The sequence below is a fragment of the Pteropus medius genome, unplaced genomic scaffold (assembly GCF_902729225.1).
Source record: "Pteropus medius unplaced genomic scaffold, Ma_sr-lr_union100, whole genome shotgun sequence".
Lineage (NCBI taxonomy): Eukaryota > Metazoa > Chordata > Mammalia > Chiroptera > Pteropodidae > Pteropus > Pteropus medius.
Genome location: NW_024345601.1, coordinates 18,992,935 through 19,014,935, shown reverse-complemented (window position 1 = coordinate 19,014,935; position 22,001 = coordinate 18,992,935). Strand labels below are relative to the sequence as shown.

Genomic DNA, 22,001 nt, shown 5'->3' with positions numbered 1-22,001 from the left:
CATCATACAGTTCATTTAACTTGTCTAAGTGAAAATAAGATGCACTATATTTACGCTACGTAGTCTCCAGGGCCATATTTCAATTATTCTTCTGACATAGCATAATGACATACAATTAATGTGTAATCTTGCAAATAAATTTTTCAGAATTTCTATAAGAATTTAAAGCTAACTTAGTAGCAGTTAAGTCATCAAGCTTCCAAGACACTCCACTCCTCCATCTACAATAACCTACCAAAACTTAACATTGGGTTTACTTGATCATAACCTTTTCAACTGGCTTTCCTATGAAAATTATCAGCTACATTAAATGTTTTTGATAAAACTATGTTGCTGATGAATATTTTTTACAAACTGTACTGGTAATACAACGTAACCCTTGAATTCACTCCAAAGATGAATCTCAACAATGCCTATAGATAAAACTACATAATGATAACAAAGACAGAAGCAAATCCTAACCTCAAAGCAATAAGTGTAAATTATTGGCAGAAGCAATGCTGGTAACTTTGAGAATATGGTATTTTATGCATATAAATCAACCTCATAAGTTTTTCTGCACAACTGGGCATACTTAAAAATTTGAGATACTATTGCTTATAATGTTAACATCATTTGATTAAATGAAACAAACTATTTGAACGAATAAAAAGCTTCCCAATCTTTCCCAGGTTCTTTGTTGTTAAAGTATGGATTCAAACTGATAAACTACTAATAATGATTAATATAATCAATCTGAATATGACAAAAAAAATACTGACCATTTATGTTAGAATTATTCAGAATGATAATATTTAAAATTTTCATATAAAGATATACACATCCATAGTCTTCCTAATAGGAAAAAATATTTAATATGTGTTAGTATAACTGCATATATAAATCTATAACGAGAGGTAGCCAAATTTTTCATAGTGGGCCAATATGTCGATGGCTAAGACAATCTAGTCAGTATTTACAAATGAAATGTTATGATTATACTAATTATAAATTTTTATAGTATGCCCAGTATTGTTGTAGTTTACATTTTTGCTCTGTCACTAAGTACAACCATGGAGTTCCTTGAAATAAAAAATGTACCCACCTCACAAAATAATGTAAGCTTGTCATCTGGTAAAAGACCATTAGTTTCATCAAGTAAAAAATCCCTTCGAATGAATTTTTTAAAACCCCAGTCCTTCCCTTGTACAAATCGATATGCTCTTTGGCTTTCTGGTGGGAAACAGAATAAAAGTTTAAATAAAACAAGTACCCAATAAACATTCTTTATAATGATAACATAGTTAAATGAATATGCAAAAACAGAACTTGGTCAATACATCCATCATAAAAACTGCAGGTATTTGTGTTCATAAATAAAATGCTGTAAGAGGAGTTATATCAGGTAGAAGCAGATCATTCCACAGAGCTAATTAAATTTGGACATCAAATAAGCTCACTTTCAAATTTCTGAATCTCTACATAGAAAAAAAGCCAGATCAAATCTCATAGAGAAGATCTAGACCCTATAATAATAAAATAGAATCAAAATACAATGGAATAGGCACACTACTCATCATTTATCAACAGAACCCCGATTAGAAACATACCTCTCATTTCCTGCTTCTCCCTTTAAAAATGGATGCTCCAAATCATCAGGGCACCTTTTAGGCTTTCCTGAGATATCCATCCCACTGACTTAAGTTTTATTAAGCTAGGAAAAAATCCATTAACTGGTAAAAAAGCTAAATACAGTCCCTTATCATCCCTAGGTCTTTAGACATAATCTCCTCACCTCCAAAAACAACTTTCATAAAAGTCCGAAAGTTGTTTTTTAGTATAATTTCTAAAAGATTTAATAAATAAAGGTCTGAAGTGAATGTTTCAAATGCCTATATAATAGCTGTATTCTATTAAATAAACGTGATTCTCTACAGTAAGTATTCACTATCTGTTACATAAAGAATTAACTAGAGGTGGAAATCAGTAGTAAACCTAATGAAATACTTTTTGTTATGAACTGAATGTGAGTATCTCATCAAAATTTTTATTTGAAACCACACCTTCCAACATGATGGAATTAAGAGGTCATGAGGGTGGAGCCCTCGTGAATGTGAATGTTGCTCTTATAAAAGAGAGCCCACAAAGCGCCCTAACCACTTCCACTCCATGAAGACACTCAGAAATTAGCAGTCCACCAATTTGTAATCAAGAAAGGACCTACATGAGAATCTGACCATTGGCACCATTGGACTGTCCAGCCTCCAGAACTTTGAGAAATAAATTTGTTGTTTATAAGCCAGCCAGTCTGTGGTATTTTGTTTTAGCAGCCAGTACTAACACACTCCACAATCTTAAATGTCAGACAATATGAAAATATATGTGAAACTGTTTATTACTTCAGCAATAAAAGATATTTTAAAATGAGTATTAAGAGGAGGTTATTTTCTACCAAAATCACTTGATTCCGTGATTCACTTCACAAAACTTAAAATTTACCATGGCAGGTCACAATATACCGTCCTACTATGCACACTGTATATTTCCTACAATGTTCTTTTATTATGAATTGCCAGGCTACATGGTTTCTGCTGGCTATATATGTGAAGCTTGAACTGAATTTAAAGGGTCTTGAGACTAAGAAAATCTGATTTCCTTTCAGTCAATGTTCAGTCTATTGTTCAAAACCAATTCTAGAGACAAAATATCAAGACAATTAATCTCCTTTCACATGCTCTTCAGATTTTATTATCTGGCAAAAACAGCAAGAGAGAAGAGAACTATTTCCTGAACATCTATTATATATGCCAGGGATTGAACCTGGCACCTTGCCCTTAATAGTAACTGTTTTTCCGAGTGACAAATGAATGTTGTTTTAAGACATGAGAAAGTTAAATTTTAATACTATTTTTAAGTAATTTTACACATCTATGAAGTCTAAGACTTAGTGTAACAACTATAGCTCCACACTGGCATTTAAAATTAAATAATGGCCAAACTAAATGTTTTAGGTTAAGCAGATTTTAGTGGGAAAAAAATATCCTAAATTTTTCTAGGTAAAAGTGCATAAGTCACAGAATGTAGTTACACAGAGACTTTTTCACTTAGTTTTAAATCACTTACCCATTGCTTTTGTTTCTTCCCTTTTAGCGTTCAGAAGGGAAAATTTGAATTTTGCTCGAACTTCACTTTTTGGGCAGCTTACTAAAAGCAAATATAAGGACAAGTAGTCTTTACTTTCATCATCTAATCCCTTTGGATTTACCCTCAGGCACCTAAAATAAAACAACAGGCTCACATGGAGGAATATAATACTTTAAACATCCAAATAAGAGAGGTAATATTGAAATCATATGTCAATATCCAATCAATATCCCCACAGTTCTTTACAATTCTCTATATTTTTAGGAACTTCTTACAAATCTAATATAAAATAGACTAACATCCATTCAAGAACAATAACAAAATCATAAAATAGCCGAGATAACATCAAAAACGAAACTCAAAAACAAACAAAAATCTTACCATTTCATTTTGTCACTCGGGCTAGATGAGAATGTTGAACTTTTTAACACTTCACCCATTTCTTCTCGACAAAAACTGAAGTTATTAATGGTCCACATGTAGGAAAATTTTACTACTTTAACCTAAGAGATTCAGAAAAACTTTTTTAATGAGGACTTTTATGCTTTTAACCTATCACTTGTTAAATATTCTATGATCTACTCTTCTAACATTTCTAATAACTATGCCAAAGTGCTTCACGATATTCTCAAAATACTATAAAATTTGTAAGTGACATAAAGTAAGGCATTTTCAACAACATGTACCTGTGTATAACACCAGCTTTCTGCTATAGGACCAGTAGACATATCTCCAGGGAGAGGTGGGGTGGGTTCCCGAGACATTGCCACTTTATTGCAGTTTTCCAAGATTTATAGGATATCCCACACAGTTGAGTACTTTACTACAAAGAAAAAAAGTTGCATTTACTGATCAAAAACTTTAACAGACTGAACTGAGGGAAGAAATATTTAAAGAGTCATACAATAATTGCTTTCCCAAATTAGATGGGAACATGCAAGGATTTATTTTTATAAGTTTTAAAAAATAATATCAGTCTTTGCAACATATAGTACTTGAAATCTATATAAACCTAATACCTGTAGATAAGACATTATTTTATAAAGGCAGGCTTACCAAAATAACATAAATCAAAAAATTACGTAGCTTAATATGATCATAAACATAAAATCACAAAATAACATGAAAATCATATTTGATTCACCTTCTTTCAGCCTTTCATTGACAGATCCACAAAAATCAAAAAGGTTAAAAAGTCAGAAGAACTCTGGAAATTACAAGTATTAGTCACTCATCTATTGAGACCCCAAAGTTCTGAACCAACTGAAACACAGATGGTAATGCTGTGTAAAAAAGTATATAGATTTCCACAAAAGTTCAACTCTATCTCAGCAAACAGCTTCTCTGATAAAACTCCATCCTCATCATATTGCTCCCTACCAAATAATTATTTGGTATCATATTATCCAATTTCTCCCCAGTCAGCTGTTCTTAAAAATACATCCATTTGGATACACAATCAATTCCTCATAACCTGGCCAGGACATTAGTAACTATATGATGATGATTTGTAACTTAAAAAGTCTATAAAAGAGGCAAAATACCAAAGAGCTACATAATAAGTAGGGTACTTCGAAGGCGTATAGGTGGGGGTGGCAGTTCAAGATCACATTTCAACATAGGGACTCAAGTCTGAAGAATCTTCTTTTCATTTAAGAATAGTTAATGATGGTAGAAAACCACATGAATCATAAAAAAGAAACTGCTGGGGTGGTGGGGGAAGGATTTCATCCGAAATGGAGAAGAAAATAACTGTTCTATGTCTCTCTACTCAATGAAACAATGGTATGAAATGAGAATACTGAAGAAAGCCACCTAAAAGATACATAGAAACAAAAGGACCTATAAAAGGTATGAAAAACTTTAAAACTACAAATGAAGCAGCACATTAAAAATCTGCACTAGACTTGAAGTAGTGCACTCCTGTAGGTGAGCTTTATTGTTTAACCTTGCCCTGGCTCTTGGTAATCTCTCAAACCTTTCTGCTTCTCCAAGCAGCCTATTACATTTTTAATAGTGCCCCGTAGTTAAGTATAGGCCAAGACTCGTCAGTGTCATATAGGCTGATTGGAAGCCAGACTCCCAAACAAAAGCTTTTAAAAGTATGCAAAAATATGTGCGGTCTTGTGGGACCACAAGCATAAACCCCACTATCCCCCAGAGCCAGGTGATCTGAAAGTGTCCCCTGAGTAGCAGTCGCAAAAATATGGGCTCGAGATGTGCATATAAGCTCTTTTCTGGGAGATACCAGCAAGCTGGAGTGAGGCATTGGGGAGAGCACCAAGATGGTGTTCACAACCTACATTCTTTGACAGCAGCCGCACAGGACACTAGACATGTACCAAACCTGATGCCTGCCCCTCAGGGCATAGCTCCAGGACAAGAAAAGAGGTCTCTTTCACATAAAGACTGGAGAGGTGTGCCTCAGTCTGCTGTCTATGCAGTGTCCTGAAAGTAGGAGCATTCCACAAACTGTCTCAACTGTCTCAATTGCCATGGTCCCAAGGGACCCAGGAATGCAAGCCCTTTTGGCCACCAGAGCCAGATGATCAAGAAGGATCCCCTGGACAGTAGATACAGATACCAGGGCACCAGACGTGTGTGTGTAAAGCTCTCTTCCAGGGAACACTAGCCCAGAAGAGGTGGTTGTTTCATCTACTTCATAGAAACTGGCACGGAAAGTAAAACAAAATGAAGAAACAAAGGAGTATGTTCCAAATGAACAAGATAAAACCACATCAAAAAAAAAAAAATTATGAAATGGAAATAAGTAATTTACCTGATAGAGTTAGAAGTAATAGTTATAAAAATGCTCACCAAAGTAGGGAGAAGATTGAAATCACAGAGAATTTCAAGAAAGAGATGGAAAACAAACAAAAAAAGTACTAAACAGAAATCACAGAGCTGAAGAATTCAATAACTGAACTGGAAAATACACTAAAAGAGTTCAAAAGCAGACTATGTGAAGCAAATAAAGGATCAGAAACTTGAAGACAAGGCAGTAGAACTCACCCAATCAAATCAACAAAGAAAAAGGAATTTTAAAAAGTAAAGATAGCTTAAGAAACTTAAGAGACAACATTAAACAAACTAAATTCTCATGATAGGGCTCCCAGAAAGGGGCAGGGAGGGGGGAGAAGAATTCTTATTTGAACTAATAATGGCTGAAAACTTCTCTAAGCTGAGTTAAGAAACAGACAACCAGATACAGGAAGCCTAACAAGTTCCAAAAAAAAAGATGAACTCAAAGGGACCCACACCAAGAAACATTACGATTAAAATGCAAAAGTTAAAGACAAGGAGAGAATCTTAAAAGCAGAAAGAGAAATGCAACTTGTTACATACAAGGGAACCCCCAATAAGACTATAAGCAGATTTTTCAGCAGAAACATTGTTGGCCAGAAGGGAGAGAGGCATGATATACTCAGAGTGCTAAAAGAAAAAATTTCCAACCAAGAATATTCTCTACCCAGCAAAGTTATTGAGAATTAAAGGAGTTTTCCAGACTAGTAAAAGCTAAAAAAAATTTCATCATGATTAAACTAGCCTTTCAAGAAATTTTAAAAGGACTTCTTTAACTGAAAAGAAAGTGCATCAATTAGTAACAAGAAAACTTGAAAGACTAAATCTCACCAAAAAGGTAAATACATAGTAAAGGTGGTAGATTAATCACTTATAAACTAGTATGAGGGTTAAAAGACAAAAGTGGTAAAAACTATGATTCCACCAATAATGAGTTTAGGAAATACACAAAAGGTGTAAAATGTGACCCCCCCCACCCGCAAAAAAATAAAAATAATAAAATAAAATAAAAAGAGTAGAGGTAAATGTTGAGTTGTAAAATGCTATCAAACTTAAGTTGTTATCAACTTAAAATTGACTGTTATAGATAACAAGTTGTTATATGTAAGCCTCATGATAACTAAAGTAAAACTCTATAGTAAATACACAAAAGATAAAGGAATATAAGTATATCACTAAAGAAACTAATCAAACCACAGAGAGCAAAAGAAACAGAGAACTACAAAAACAGAAAAAGTTAACAAAGTGGCATAAATACATACCTATCAGTAATTACTTTAGATGTAAATGGACTAAATTCTCCTATCAAAAGACTGTAGAGAAGCTGAATAGATTAAAAAGAAAAAGACTCATCTATATGTTATAGGAAAAACTTACTTTAGATGTAAGTACGCACCAAGACTAAAAAGTGGAGAGATGAAAAACGATATTCTATGCAAAGGAAACCAAAAGAAAGCTAGGGTAGTTGTACTTTTATCAGACAAAATCGACTTTAAAACAAAGACTGTATTAAGAGACAAAGAAAGGCATTACATGATGATAAAAGGCTCAATATAACAGAATATAACATTTGTAAATATTTATGCAACCAACATAGGAGGATCTAATTATATTAAGCAAACAATGACAGATCCAAAAGGAGAAAAAGAAAGCAATACAATAACAGTAGAGGACTTTAATACTCCAATTACAGTAAACAATAGACCATCTAGGCAGAAAATCAATAAGGAAACATCGGCTTTAATTGACACAAGACTTATGAACTTAACAGATTATATAAAGACCATTCCAATCAAAAGTAACAGAATACACATTCTTCTCAAGTGCACATGGAACATTCTACAGGATAGATCATACATTAGGCTGCAAAAAAAGTCTTAATAAATTTAAAAGGACTGAAATCCTATCAAGCATCTTTTTTGATCGCAATGGTATTAAACGAGAAATCAATTACATGAAAAAAACTGGAAAATTCATATATATGTGGAGATTAAACAATTTGGTACTAAACAACCAGTGAGTCAAAGAAGAAATCAAAAGAGAAATCAAAAATACCTTGAGACAAATGAAAATGGAAATATAACAAACATTTACAGGATGCAGCAAAAGCAGTTCTAAGTGGGAAGTTCACAGTGATAAACACCTACATCAAGAAACACGAAGTCTCTACCTAAATTTATACCCTGAGGAACTAGAAAAAGAAGAACAAAGCCCAAAGTTAGAAGAAGAAAAGGAATAAGATTAGAAATGAAATAAATGAAATAGGGACTAAAACTAGAAAAAGCACAATGAAAGTAAGAGGTGGATCTTTGAAAATATAAATGTAATTGCCAAACCTTTACCTAGACTCACCAATAAAAAAGGGAGAACTCAAATAAATAAAATCAGAAATGATAGTAGCTATTATAACTGACATGATAGAGACACAAAGGATTATAAGGGACTACTACGACAACAAACTGGACAACCTAGAAGAAAAGGGTAAGTTCCTAGAAACATTCAATCTACCAAGACAATTACAAAGAAATAAAAAACGCTAAACAGACTAATGAGTAGTAAGGAGCCTGAATCTGTATGTAATCAAAAATTTCCCAACAAAAGTCCAGGACCAGATAGCCTCACGGGTGAATTCTACTAAATATTCAGAGAAGAATAAGAATCTTCTTAAACACTCCCAAAAAACAGATAGACAGAACTCTTCCAAACTCATGTTATGAGACCAGCATTACTCTGATATCAAAACCAGACAAGACTACCAAAAAAAAAAAAAAATTACAGGTCAATATCTTTGATGCAAAAATCCTCAACAAATATTAGCAAGCTGAATTTGACAATATATTAAAAGGATCATATACCATGACCAAGTGAGATTTATTCCAGGGATGCAAGAAGGCTGGTTCAACATCTGCAAATCACTCAGTGTGATAAACCAATCAACAAGATGAAGGATAAAAGTCAAATGATCACCTCGACAGATGCAGAAAAGCATGTGACAAAATTCAACATCTATTCATGATCAAAAACTCTCAACAAAGCAGGTATAGAGGAAGTGTACCTCCACATAATAAAGGCTTTATATAACAAGCTCATGGCCAACATCATACTCAAAGGTAAAAAGCTGAAAGGAAATACTTCAAACAGAACAATTTTTTAAAATTAATCCTTTAGGATTAGATTGTTTATATAATTTCCCTTTTCAATAATGGTAACTATACTAATACACTCACCCAAACATATTTATGTTGGTTCCTCACATACAGAAGAGTTCCTATCATGTAACGTATGTTACAGTTTCCTGTTTCTCTGCATGTCTCACAACTTTTCCATGAATTATTTCTTTGTATTCTTTTTCTAATTTTTAGGAATTTTTTATATATTAGGGCAAAAAACTAGACATTTTAGTTAATATACTGTAGCAACTCGATTCTAATTTTTTTTTCTATGGATTGTTTTTTTAGTAATTTGCCTGGGCTTAATTGCAGTATCTGTCTCTACCATATTATATGGCTACTGATGTCTCTGTTTGGCTTTATTTTATTTTTGCCTGGTTAGCAAAGTTGCAGGCTGTCCCCTTTCTTCAAACTGAGTTTGCTACCTTTAGTTGACAAACCCATAGGTGCCCTACTCCCAGCCCCAAATCCAATTCATCTGAACTGACAGCAAAGCTGCTGCTCCAGGCTGGTAAAACTGGGCTGGGGGTGGAAATAATAGCAGAAATAAGAATTAGGTATTTCTCTTAAGTAGACTGACTCATAGTTAATAAATGTACTGAAGATAATAACTATCAGACTTACCAGTTAGGCATGTGTAAAAAGGCCCTGCCCTAGTCAATAGTTCTTCCAGGGGCTCTGAAGCAAGCAGATAAACTATCATGACAAATTTCCACAACAATAAACTAAGAGAAGTATTTGCAATGCATATAACACATAAAGGGTTAATTTGTCTAATATATAAAGAATTCCTAAGAATTAGAAAAAGTGAAGAATACAAACAAATAATTCACAGAAAAAGAACTTTACTCATAATTAGAGAAATACAAATTAAAACTAAATTCAGAAGCCACTTTTTAACCTATTAGACTGGCAACAATCCAAAAGATTGATGAGAGTAGAACGAAAGGCATTCTCAAATACATTTCTAGTGGGAACATAAATTGTAAAGTTGTTTTAATAATCTCCTCGTTTTCCAGAGTGAAATTTCAGGTAAAAGGGGAAGGAAATGGTGATATTAAGCTACTAATTTTATATAAAAAATGCCGATGGAGTTATTTGATGTCCACGAGAACCATTTATATGGTTTCTGGCAACTAATAATGATTTCAAAAACACTCAGAGAAAGGTACTGAGATGAACAAGCAATTTGTAGAAAAATAGCTACAAAGGGAAAAAAAGGTTTAATCTATTTCTAATTAATGAAATACAAAAAGAACCCGTGCCATTTTTCACCTACGGTATTGAAAATTATTTTAAACTGTCAATTTTTATAATCAGCAAAATTGCACAGAGGCAGACATTACTGGTAAGACTTTTCTGTAAGAGAATTTTATCGTTAGTATCAACAGAAATTCTTTGTCAGATTCATCCTACAAATTCATCCTGGGGAAAGTATTACAACTCTGAAAAAAGATAAGTATAAATATAGTATGTTTTTGTGATATATTTATACATGGAGAGCTATGCAACCATTAAGAGTATATTAAGTTTTCTCAGTGATGGGAAGTATTCAAGATACGTTGTCTATCAACAGATCAGACCAAGAGTACACCTGAAAGAACCTTACTTTATAAGTAGTAGAGATTGAGAGATGTTAGGTCAAAGGTGATGGTAAATCAAAGAAAACGTTTATGAGACACTACTTAACTTAATACTAACAAAATACATAAATAACAAATAACAAATAAGTTTTAAAAACCTGAAGAGTTCTTTAATGCCTCTGTAAGAGTTATTACCTTCCTCAAATGTAATTCACAACATAACCTCTATATAAAAGCAAACTAAATTAAAGGTTACAAAGATTTTTGTTTTTTTTCCAGCTACTATTTCAAATGATAGGGGTATGTAGAAAGCTGGTGAGCAGATAACATTCGGGAGCACATATAAGATATTGTGTATCTACATTGCATATTCTCCAGCAACTCTATGAGATGGGTGGTGATAATCTCATCTTAACCATGATGAAAACTTACTTTACACTGTAAGTAACCAGAAGGTGACTGAACACAATTTTACCTGGCTCCAAACTCTATACTCTTTCCATAGAATCATGCTGCCCCTCCTGACATTATAGAGCTAAAACAGCCCTTATCTGGTACAACTCTTATTTTACAGATGAGGAGCAAGATGAGAGAAACGCAACAGACTCCAAGTTTACACTGTTAGATAAATATTAGAAGAAAGACAAAGATTTCCCAATGGTCATTTCAGTGCTATTTTCAGCTTTCTATTTTTCTCCTCCCTTCAAAAGAAAAATAAAATAAGACTATCAGCTACATGCAGGATGTTTAAGACTTCCTAGCCTTGTTCTTGCAGAAAAGCATGCAGAAAGAGTGAGTGCAGCCAAAATAAGATCTAGAGACTGTAAGACAAGTAATTTATACTGATTAGCAAATAAGGCTTCTTCCATATTCTAAAAATGCTTCTTTAAAAAACGTTAAGTGTGATGTTTGCTGGTTTTATTTATTAAAGGAAAGATTCTTACCTGTTAGAATGCACACATATGTAATTTTCTACTTTAAACTGTTGGTGTGCTAGACTTACTGTTTTCTAGGTATATTTAAGAGACATACTCACAGCTACATAAATTATAGAGAATTTCAAATATTCAGAATATAAAGAATCATACATCAAATAACTATCTTCCCACCATCCTTGTGTATCTTTCCTCCCATCATCATCAAATCTCCTCCCCCACTAGTAAGTTATCTGTATTCTGATTTTGTTATACCAATGAATTTCTTCACATTACATACCTGTGATTCCTACACTATACAAAGAGAAGTTCACAGATATGTAATAAAGTATATGTAACAAAGTAATAAAGACATCACTGAAAATAGCAAAGTAGAGAATTCCAAAACTTTATCCCTCCACAAAAGCAAATGAGGTAGGCTAACGGTGAGAGTTATTTTTATTTATTTATTTATTTTTTTAACTCTGGAATCATATCCACGCTTAAAACCAAGGGAATGCTTAATGAAGAATGCAGCTGCTAAATTTCAGGAAGAAACTGGCATTTTCATATATTCACTCACCATGGCCCTCTCCCCCTGTTTGGCCACAGCCATGAAGACTTCAACCCACATTCCTGGTGCAGGTTGCTGGTACCAGAGGGAGTTATACAGACCTATTCTAAAAGAACTTTATGATTCTGTTCTTTGTCCAGCTTGATAACTCCCCGAAGGATCATCAGCTCAAGGGCTTGCTTACCTTTGTTTCACCTGCACTGAAGATTCCCTGGGGTAGAAGCAGTATTCTGAGTGGCATCATTCTGGGTGGCAGCATTTGCCAAAAACATTTAAACGCAAATATTTTAGCTGCAAGGGATAAGAGTTGGGGCTAGCAATAGCCAGACAGGAAAACCTGGGAAGAAAGAAGCTAAGAAAGAAACTTGAGAGAAAAGGGGCTTTGAAAAGTTCTCATACTGGGGAAAAACTAGAAGTACATGTGCATACCTGGGGCCAAATACATGATTGGAAAATATGTGAGAAGATCCTAAACTATCAACTTTGGCTTACATTTAGGTATCTAGCAAGCAGAAAGTGAAGACTAAGGCAGAGCTGTAAATGGCCTAAGAGATGAAAGAGCATCCCAACAAAGAACCAATCTCTACAAAACTAGAAGTTTGGTGAGGTTTTTTTTTTTTTATCTTTTTGCTCCATGTATATATGGAAATCAAAAATAAGCTGAAAGGGAAAAGATAGAAAACGATATTTCATGCAAATATCCAAAAGAGAACTGGATGGCTATACTATTAAGACAAAACAGACTTTAGTAAAAAATTGTTGAAAGAGACATGGAAGGACATTACATTTTGAAGAAAGGGTTAATCCAGCAAGAAGACATATATATATATGCACCAAACAGCTCCAAACTATATCAAGCAAAACCTAAGAGATTTAGAAATAGTTCAGCAACAATAGTTGGAGGCATCAATATCCAACTTTCAATAATGTATAGAACCAAGAAGATCAATAATTATGATAGAGGACTTGAACAACATTAAAAAACAACTAAGCCTAACAGACATTCACCCATGAACAGCAGAAAACAGTCTTTTCAAGTGCACATGAAACACTCTCTATTTAGACCATATTCTAGGCTACAAAACAAGTCTAAAACATTTTAAAAGACTGAAATCATACAAAGTATCTTCTTTGCAAGAGAATGAAACTAGAAATAATAACAGAAAAAATGAAAAATTCACAAAAATTTGTAAATTAAATAACATTCTTAAACAACCAAAGAGCAAAAGGGAAAAAAATAAATTAGAAAATACTTAGAGACAAAAACAAAATGAGAACACAACATATCAAAATTTCTGGATTGCAACGAAAGTAGTATTCAGATGGTGTAGTTGTAAACACCTATATTTAAAAAAAAAAAACAAAGGCCTTTTGAGTCATGTTTCTCTTGCTCAGGCCCACTTCCACGTCTGGAAGTTATACTTTCCCTTCTAATAAAACGTTTCTATTAAAAAAAAAATCTCAAATTAATAAGCTAAGCTAACGTTACAGCTAAGGATCTAGAAAAAGAAGAGCAAACTCAAAGCTTGTAGAAGGACAGAAATAAAAATTAGAGAGAAAACAAAAAGACTAGAAAAACAATAGAAAGAATCAAAGTTGATTCTTTGAAAAGATCAATAAAATTGACAAACTTTTAGCTTGACTGACAAAGAATACAAGACTTAAGTGACTAAAATCAGAAATGAAAGTGGGGCATTACTACCAACCTTATAGAAATAAAAAGGATTATAGGAGAATACTATGTATGAATTATTGTACACCAACAAGTTAAATAACCTAGAGGAAATGGACAAATTCCTAAAAAGCACAAATTATCAATACTGATAAGACAAAAAGAAACAGAAAATCTGAACAGACTTCTAACCAGTAAAGAGATAGAAAAAAAAAAAAACTTGCATCATGACAGTCTGTAGAACTCCATGGATTTGGTCTCCAGTGAAATGGGTGAAAATTTATAAAAGAATGACCATTTAGTCTCTGGAAATGATCATGGGGTTAGAGAGCAAATAAGAAAGATGTATTCAAGAAAATCTACTAGGGACTTTAAGAAAATGAGAGTCTATGGTGTCTGAAGCAGGACCTGTCCTTCCCTCAGAACTTTCAGTTCATAGAGTCAGAAACTCCATTCCAGGCTGGTACAGCCAAGAGTGCAGGACTCCCTCTGCCTGCCTCCAGCTACCTATTGTTGAAGCTAAGTTCCCAGGTGAACACTTACTTCCAAGAGGTATGTGGGTGTGGAGGCGGGGCGGGGTAGGGGAGGATCTCCCTTCTCTCATGCACTGGTGTGATTTAGGCTCTACCATGGGTTATGGTGCTGATGGGGCACTGACTGTTTTGTTCTAGTTAGTAAGGTGGAAGTTCCACACTAGGAGAGACAAGCTGAGACCTGAAGGTACTGTTTTCCTCCCTCTCCCCATCCTACCGAACTCTCAGCAGAGATATTACTGGGAGAGAAACACATCATTATCCCCACTCCATATTCCAGAGACTTGGCTCGTAGATACTGCCTGTGGGGGGAGAAGGAGGCTATGAAACAGATAGTTCCAAATCTCTTCCCAGAGAAATACTGACTTCTTCAAGAGAATGGGCAAGGGTGCTCTGAAACAGTTGAGGTCCTGGTGAAAGGCCACTGAGGAGATATCACTGGACAAAGGCTTAACTTTAGGCTGATTTGTTAGTCAGAGACAACAAGGAAGAGAGAAAGCTGCTAAGAGGAGCCTGCCTGTGGTCAGAACAAATCTTAAGTACTAATTTAGGAAACAATCCCTCCAAAGAATTCAAATTTGATTAATTTAGTCTGTGGAGCAATTACTGCCTTAAGGCAGTACTGAAAACAATAAGAGAAATTAGCATTAGATTGGTGGACTTTAACAGTTCTCAGTAGTTAGGGAAAGAGTCAAAGACAGCCTTGCCAAAACCACTCACCCCAGGGTAACTGTGTGAAAAATCCAAGGCTGTGCCCCTCTGAGAAGCAATAGTATAGGTTTAAACTCTATCTCTCTCCCTCCCTCCTGTGTGTGAAGGGAGGGAGGGAAGAGGTGAAAGGAGAGAAAAACAGACTGCACTAAAATAACAGCCTGTCACTAAACAAGTAAGCAAGAAACAATAATATACTGGGAAGGGAGAAACCAGCTCTAAAAATTTCTACATTACAGGCACACCTTGTTTTATTGTGCTTCACAGATGTTAGGCTTTTTTACAAATTGAAGGCAAGACACTCCATCAGGAAAAAATTATGACTCACTTTATTCCACTACTCGCTCTACTGTAGTGGACTAGAACCAAATCTGTGACATCACCAAAGTATGACTGTATATTCAGTTTTGACCAAAAAATTATGAGACAAACAAAGAACCAGGAAAAGTAGGTAACAGAAACTGTCTATGACTGCAAAATATTAAGATTTAACAGACAAAGCTTTCAAAGTAGCCATTGTAAATATGTCTAAAGTAAAGGAAATCATGTTTAAGTAGAGGAAATGTGTTGACAATGTCAGAGAAAGTAGTGAATATCAATAAAGAGGTCAAAGAACTGAACAAGCTCAATCCTGTCTAATCTCAGAAGCTAAGCAGGGTTGGGCCTGGTTAGTACTTGGATGGGAGACCTCCTAGGAAGACCAGGTGCAATAGACATAAAAAATAAAAAATAAGGGATTGTAAGCTGACAAGGTCCTTGCAAACTGTGAGGTCAACCAAGGGTTGCTTTGCCTTAAAAAAAAAAAAAAGAAGTCAAAGTGATTGAGAAAATAAAGGAAATTCTGGAGTTGAGTACAACTGAAAAATGAAAAAATTAATATAAGGGGCTACGTGCATATACAATATATATGAACTGGTAGAACTATTAAACTTGCCAAGAGATCAAGGGATTATAAAATCTAGAGATAAAAGAAAATGAACACAGCCTGAGAAAACATGTCTCATTATTAAGCACACTGACATACATAAAATGGGAGTACAAAAGGAGAGGAAAGACAAAGAGCAGAAAGAACATTTGAACAATAGCCAACAACTTCCTAAATTTATTGAAAAACATTAATATTCATAAATTCAGGAAGCTCGACTAAAAAAATGGAAAATTGCCAATGTGGTGAGGGTGCACAGAAATTGGAAACCTTGTATACTGCTAGTAGAAAAGTAAAATAATTCAGCGACTATGGAAGAGTTTGGCAATTCTTCAAATAAGTTAAACACAAAATTACCATCTAGTAATTCTACTCTGAAGTATATATCCAAAATAATCAAAACCAGGTGTTCAAACAAAAATCTGTACACGAATGTTCACAGCAGCACTATTTACAACAGCCAAAAGGTTATTGGCTAAACATCAGTCCACAGATAGACACTCCAAATAACCATCAACAGATGAATGGATAAACAAAATGTGGTATATCCACACAATGGAATATTAGGCATCAATAAAAAGTGATAAAGTACCGACATATGCTACACATAAATGATTGTCAAAATATCATGTTAGATGAAAAATTCCAGGCACAACAGGCCACACCCTGCATGATTTCATTTATATGAAACATCCAGAATAGGCAACTACACACAAACAGAAAACATATTAGTGGTTGTCCAGGGCTGAAAAGGGGGAAACTTGGGGAATGAGTACTCAGTGGATATGGGAATTCCTTCTGGAGTAATAAAAATGTTCTGGGACTAGCTCGTGGTGCTGGTTTCATTGCACAGCACTGTCAATGTACCAAACATCAATGAATTTGTACACTTTAAAACTGTTAAAATAATGAATTTTGTTACATGAATTTTACCTCATTAAAAAATATACAAATGCACACATATGTACGTATTCACATATACACATATTTCTTTTGTGATTAAAAAGAAATGGAAGCAGTTATAGTTTCATTTCTAACCATTGAGTCTAAATTGGCCACTATCACAGTACTAAACAGATTATTTTTAATGACTCTCAAAACTATTTAGCTTTTGAACAACTGTCTTGAATTGTGCAGTATTCCCAGTATGTTAGCTATTAAGCTTCCAAATGATATGAATTATCCAGAGTAGTTTTTTTTCTTACTGTCTAAGGAAAAGTATCAAAATTCTATTCAGTTATAAAATGTGACTACCATGTTTATGAGATTATTTGTAATCTCTTTTGTAGTGTCATCTGTAATCAGCTTGTGTCTTCTTCAAGCTAGCTTAACCAACTGTGCTATTAATCATATAGCATTTTTGTTTTCAACTAACAAAATGTAAATCACTTTACAACTGTAAAATACTACCATATTTATGCTAAAAGTTATCTGAACTGCTTCATGAAATTATACCTGAAAACCACTGTATCTTATCCAATGATTGATTAATGTATATTAAAAAGTACTTAAAAGCTATGAGGTCTTCTGAGTAGGATGGAATAGCTGGGAAGTGAACTAAGTTCTGCTGCGAAGCAGAAAAACCTGGATAAAAATAAAATAACTATCTGTTTAAAGGTAACTAGAGCTGCTAAAGCAATCAGGATGGGGAGGGGTTCCCAAAATTCCAGAGACAAGGGAATAATCTAAAGGTAAGCTGATAGACTATAGCTACTTTCTTCTCTAAGAGTATTTGCTCATTCTAGCTACAATGCAGAGTGAGCAGCCAGGCTTTGCTCAGGCTGAGGGCTCCTTCTGCCAGGGGGCAGAAACATCAGCAAAGATTTTGTTGGCCTCACAGGGTAGAAGATAAAAGTAGGATACCTGATGGGCTAAGATCCTGATGCAAAGTGTCCTTTAATATTCCTGCTGTATGCTGACCTTGTATGGAACAGAACACCAAGAAGAAAGCCCCCAAAAAGCATAGCAAAAATTTCATGTATCTCATATTGCTGAGGAGACAACGATTAGAGTAATGGATATGACAGAGATAGGCCCAAGTAAGAACATTTGGCTCTCATCTGGAAGGCCTAGAATGCTAGGCTCCATAAGAAGGGCAAACCAAATGTACAAACAGTCTTAATTCAGTCTTGATTCACTCAAGTCCTGACTGGCTCAAAGTTATCAGCCTCTATGCTTTATATTCAAGTGAGGAAAAGTAAATCTATGAAAGATGGTATCATCTGGAGCCTTTACAATTTTCATAATGGCTGTTATTCAATTAATAACTACCAGGCTGCCAAAAGACAGATGCATATGACTGAAAACTAGGAGAAAAACAGCACCAAACACAGACAAACCCACAGCACTTTCAGACAGAAGTCAGAAGACAAGAATTTTGAAATAATTGAGATTTAACATGCTGTAGTAGAGAGAAAAAGATGGGGAAAAAAAGGTGAAATAGTTTTATCAAGAATTTAATTCTTTAAGAAAGAATCAAGTAGAAATTCTAGAACTGGACAGTAACTAAAACTAACAACCTAAGATATAGGTTTAACAGCAGGCTAAATAGCAAAAGATAGAACTAGGAAACTTTAAAGTCAAAAATAGATATCTACACTAAAGCAGAAAAATTATGAAAAATAGTAAGTGAACTTAAGACAAATGAGACACAGTGAAAAAAGTCTAACATGTGAGTGGAGTTGCAACAAAAAAAGATAACTAAGAATTTTCCAAAATTGGTCAACAAAACAATAACTGTAATGTCTTGTAGAGCTTAAATATACATACAGTTAAAATGCACGACAACAATAACGTAAAAGGCATGGAAGTAAATGAATAAAGTGTTCTAAGGTTCCAGCAATTCTTGAGGAAGTGCCTAGTATAAGTAATAACATAAGCTGTAATAAGTCAATGAAGGATGGTGCAATCACTAGAGTAACCACTAAAAAAAGTGAGACAGCATAACTAAAAATAATAATAGAGAAAAAAGAGAAAAAATATAAAAAAACAAATACACAGTAGGTGGTAGATAAAGATGCAAATATATAAATAATTACATTTATATGTAAGTAGACTACATACTCCAATTATCAGACTGGATTAAATAAACAGATAACTGAAGTGCAATTAAATTGAACAGAATTAAACAGGTAACTAAGTACAATATCAGAATAGTAAAAAGACAGTAGTGGGAAATCTGGTAAAAATCTGATTCAAGTCTTTAGTTAATTAACAGTATGATACCAATGTTAATTTCTTGATTTCAAAAAGTTTAATACAGTTATGTTATTAAATATAATAACAAAGTTTTTACATTAATATGAGTTTAATATGATGTTAACATTATGGGAAGCCATGTGAGGAAAAAGAAACCAACTATTTGCTGTCTGGGAAGACTTAAACATAAGAGTACAGAAAAGTTTAAATTAAAAGAATGGGAAATACATACCTTATAAATCTTATCAAAAACAAAGCAGGTACAGCTATCCCAGAATCAAACAAAAACAGACTTTAAAGAAAGAAGCATTAGGAAAGGTAAAAAGGAAAATAATTAAATGAGAAAAAAGGTTAATCATGAAAACATAATTCTAAATGTGTCTGTATGCAATAGGGTTGGTTCCAAAAGTAGTGGAAGACTTTAATTCACTTCTTTCAATAATGAAAGAACAATCTTAATGACATTATACATATATACAGACATACGTAGTAGACACGTATAGCTATGTCTGTGTGTGTATATATGCATGTATATAGAGAGAACATGACACCCAACAGCAAAAGGATGCAAATTTTTCTCAACTGTACAGAAAACATTTACTAAAACTATTCATATTATTGCATGATAGAGAAAAACTTGCAAATTAACTTAATCACAGTAGAATTAAATTTATGTCAATAAGCAAAAGATAACTAGAAAATACCCAAGTTTCCAGAAATTAAACAATAGTTTACTAAATAATCTATGTGTGAAAAATGACAATGGGAATCAGAAAATATTTTGAACTGAATGATATTAAAGATAAAAATTTTCCAAACTTGTAAGACCTAGCTATATCGATACTTAGAAAATATATAACCTTTCATGCATGTAGCAGAAAAGGAAAGCTGAATATCAAAGATTTAAAGCTTCCATCTAAAAAAGCTAAGGGAAAAAAAATAAGTCAAATCCCCAAAAAAGTAGAAGAAATAATAAAGGTATGAGCAGAAACCAATGACTAGAGGGGAAAATGTACAACAGAGAAAACAGTCAAAAGCTGACTCTTTTAAAAAAATAATAAAATTCACAGGTTTAGTCAGATTAATAAAAGTAAAAGAGAGAGGACACAAATTTACAATACCAAAAATGATGCCCTAAAAGATAATTAGGCTATCATGAAAACGTTATATCAATTTAACTGATAATTTAGATGAAATGAGAAAATTACTTGAAAAACATAACTTACCAAAACTGACACACAATATAAAAGAGAAAATCATAAATCATCCCATTTTGATTAAAATTGAATTAGTCATTTAAACTCTCCTATAAAGAAGGCTTACACAGATGGCTTCACTGTACAAGCTCTTCCACAGAATGGAAAACAAAAACAAACTTTGCAGCTTGTGTGATAAAACCAGTGTAACTTTTATACCACCACCTGTCAGTACATTACAAGAAAGGAAAATATAGGAAAGTTTCTCTCGTGAACATAGGAGTAAAAATTCTACACAAAATAATTGCAAGTCAAACCTAGCATTGATAAAAAGTAAACTATTTCGTGAACGATGGGGTTTTATCTGAGTAATACAAGGGTGATTAATATCAGAATCTATTAATTTATCTTATTAATCAAAAAAAGAGGAAAAAGGATCACCTTGATAGATACAGAAAAAGTGTTTGATAAAGTTTAATACCCATTCAGGATAAAATCTCTTTACAAAGTGAGAATAAAAGGGAATTTTCTTAATTTTACAAAAAGTGTCTTAACACACTCTTACAGTAAGAGTTCCCAGTGAGATGAGACAAGGAAGACACTATCAGCACTTTAATTCAACATAAGTCCTAGCCAGTACCTTAAGGCAAGAAAAACAAAAAGCCTAAGAAATGCAAAAGAAAAAAAACAATCATTATTCGCAGATAGGATTGCATGAAAACGAATAGAATTAATAAGTAATTTTGTCCAGGTGCTGTATACAACAGTCAACATACAAAATTCCAATGTTTTCTATGTTAGCAACAAACAACTAGAAAAGTTTTTTAAAGACACTATTTATAGTATAACTTAAAAATCCAATTCACCTAGAAATAAATCTAATGAAAGATGGTCATAATCTCCACACTGAAAACTACAAAATGGTATTAAGAGAATTAAAGATAAACTAAATTAATGAAGGACTATACCATACTCATAAAACAAAAAATTCAATCTTATCAAGAATTCGCCCCAGACTGACATGTAAATTCAATGCAATCACAATCAAAATCTCAATAGTGCTTTTTGTGGAAATTGACAGGTTATTCTAAAGTTATTCAACAATGCAAAAGGAGCAAGAATACCCAAAGCAATCTTGAAAAAGAATAAAGCTGAAGGACTATAAGTACATCAGGTATATGATATCAAGACAAGGTACAAGAAATAAGTCTAAAATATCAAGACAAAATACAGCCATTGGAATTAAGACAGAATGGTACTGGTGCAAAAACAGAGAAACTGACTGATGAATGGAAGAAAATAATGAGTCCAAAAACAGATTCACACATTTTAGCCAGTTCATTCATGACAATGGTAATAATAAAAAGCAGTACAGAAAAGATGATCTTTTAATAAATGGTGCTGGGTTAAATGTGTAGTTGTATAGAATAAAATCTTGACTCTTACTTCACATGTACAATGGTCAATTCTAGATATACTTCGGATATAAATATAAAAGAAAAGCATTACAGCTTTTTAGGGGAAAATGAGAGAATATCTTTATATTCTGGGGTAGGAAAATATTTCTTAAGCAGGACACAGGGTAGAAGAAATTTGCAAA

General features: G+C 33.5%; 2 protein-coding genes across 5 annotated transcripts in view; one reads left to right on the top strand and one right to left on the bottom strand.

Annotated features, from left to right (window-relative positions):
- The window catches only part of SPOPL (speckle type BTB/POZ protein like), a 61,212-nt gene that overhangs the window by 17,193 nt on the left and 22,018 nt on the right, over positions 1–22,001 (bottom strand). For 3 of the 4 annotated variants that reach the window (XM_039874571.1, XM_039874574.1, XM_039874572.1), the window contains 4 exons: positions 3,810–3,946; positions 3,505–3,626; positions 3,103–3,254; positions 1,085–1,212 (listed from right to left, as the gene is read on the bottom strand). In XM_039874571.1, the coding sequence (XP_039730505.1) occupies positions 1,085–1,212; positions 3,103–3,254; positions 3,505–3,626; positions 3,810–3,887 (480 nt within the window). In that variant the 5' untranslated portion in view covers positions 3,888–3,946. Of the gene's footprint in view, positions 1–1,084; positions 1,213–3,102; positions 3,255–3,504; positions 3,627–3,809; positions 3,947–22,001 lie in introns of those variants that run through there. The other variant, XM_039874573.1, reaches the window with a different exon arrangement.
- Positions 3,875–22,001, top strand: part of LOC120611955 (basic proline-rich protein-like) — a 40,756-nt gene continuing 22,629 nt past the window's right edge. Inside the window, exon 1 of the mRNA XM_039874575.1 lies at positions 3,875–3,946. The gene's annotated coding sequence lies outside the window, so the exon portion shown is untranslated. The remainder of the gene's footprint in view (positions 3,947–22,001) is intronic.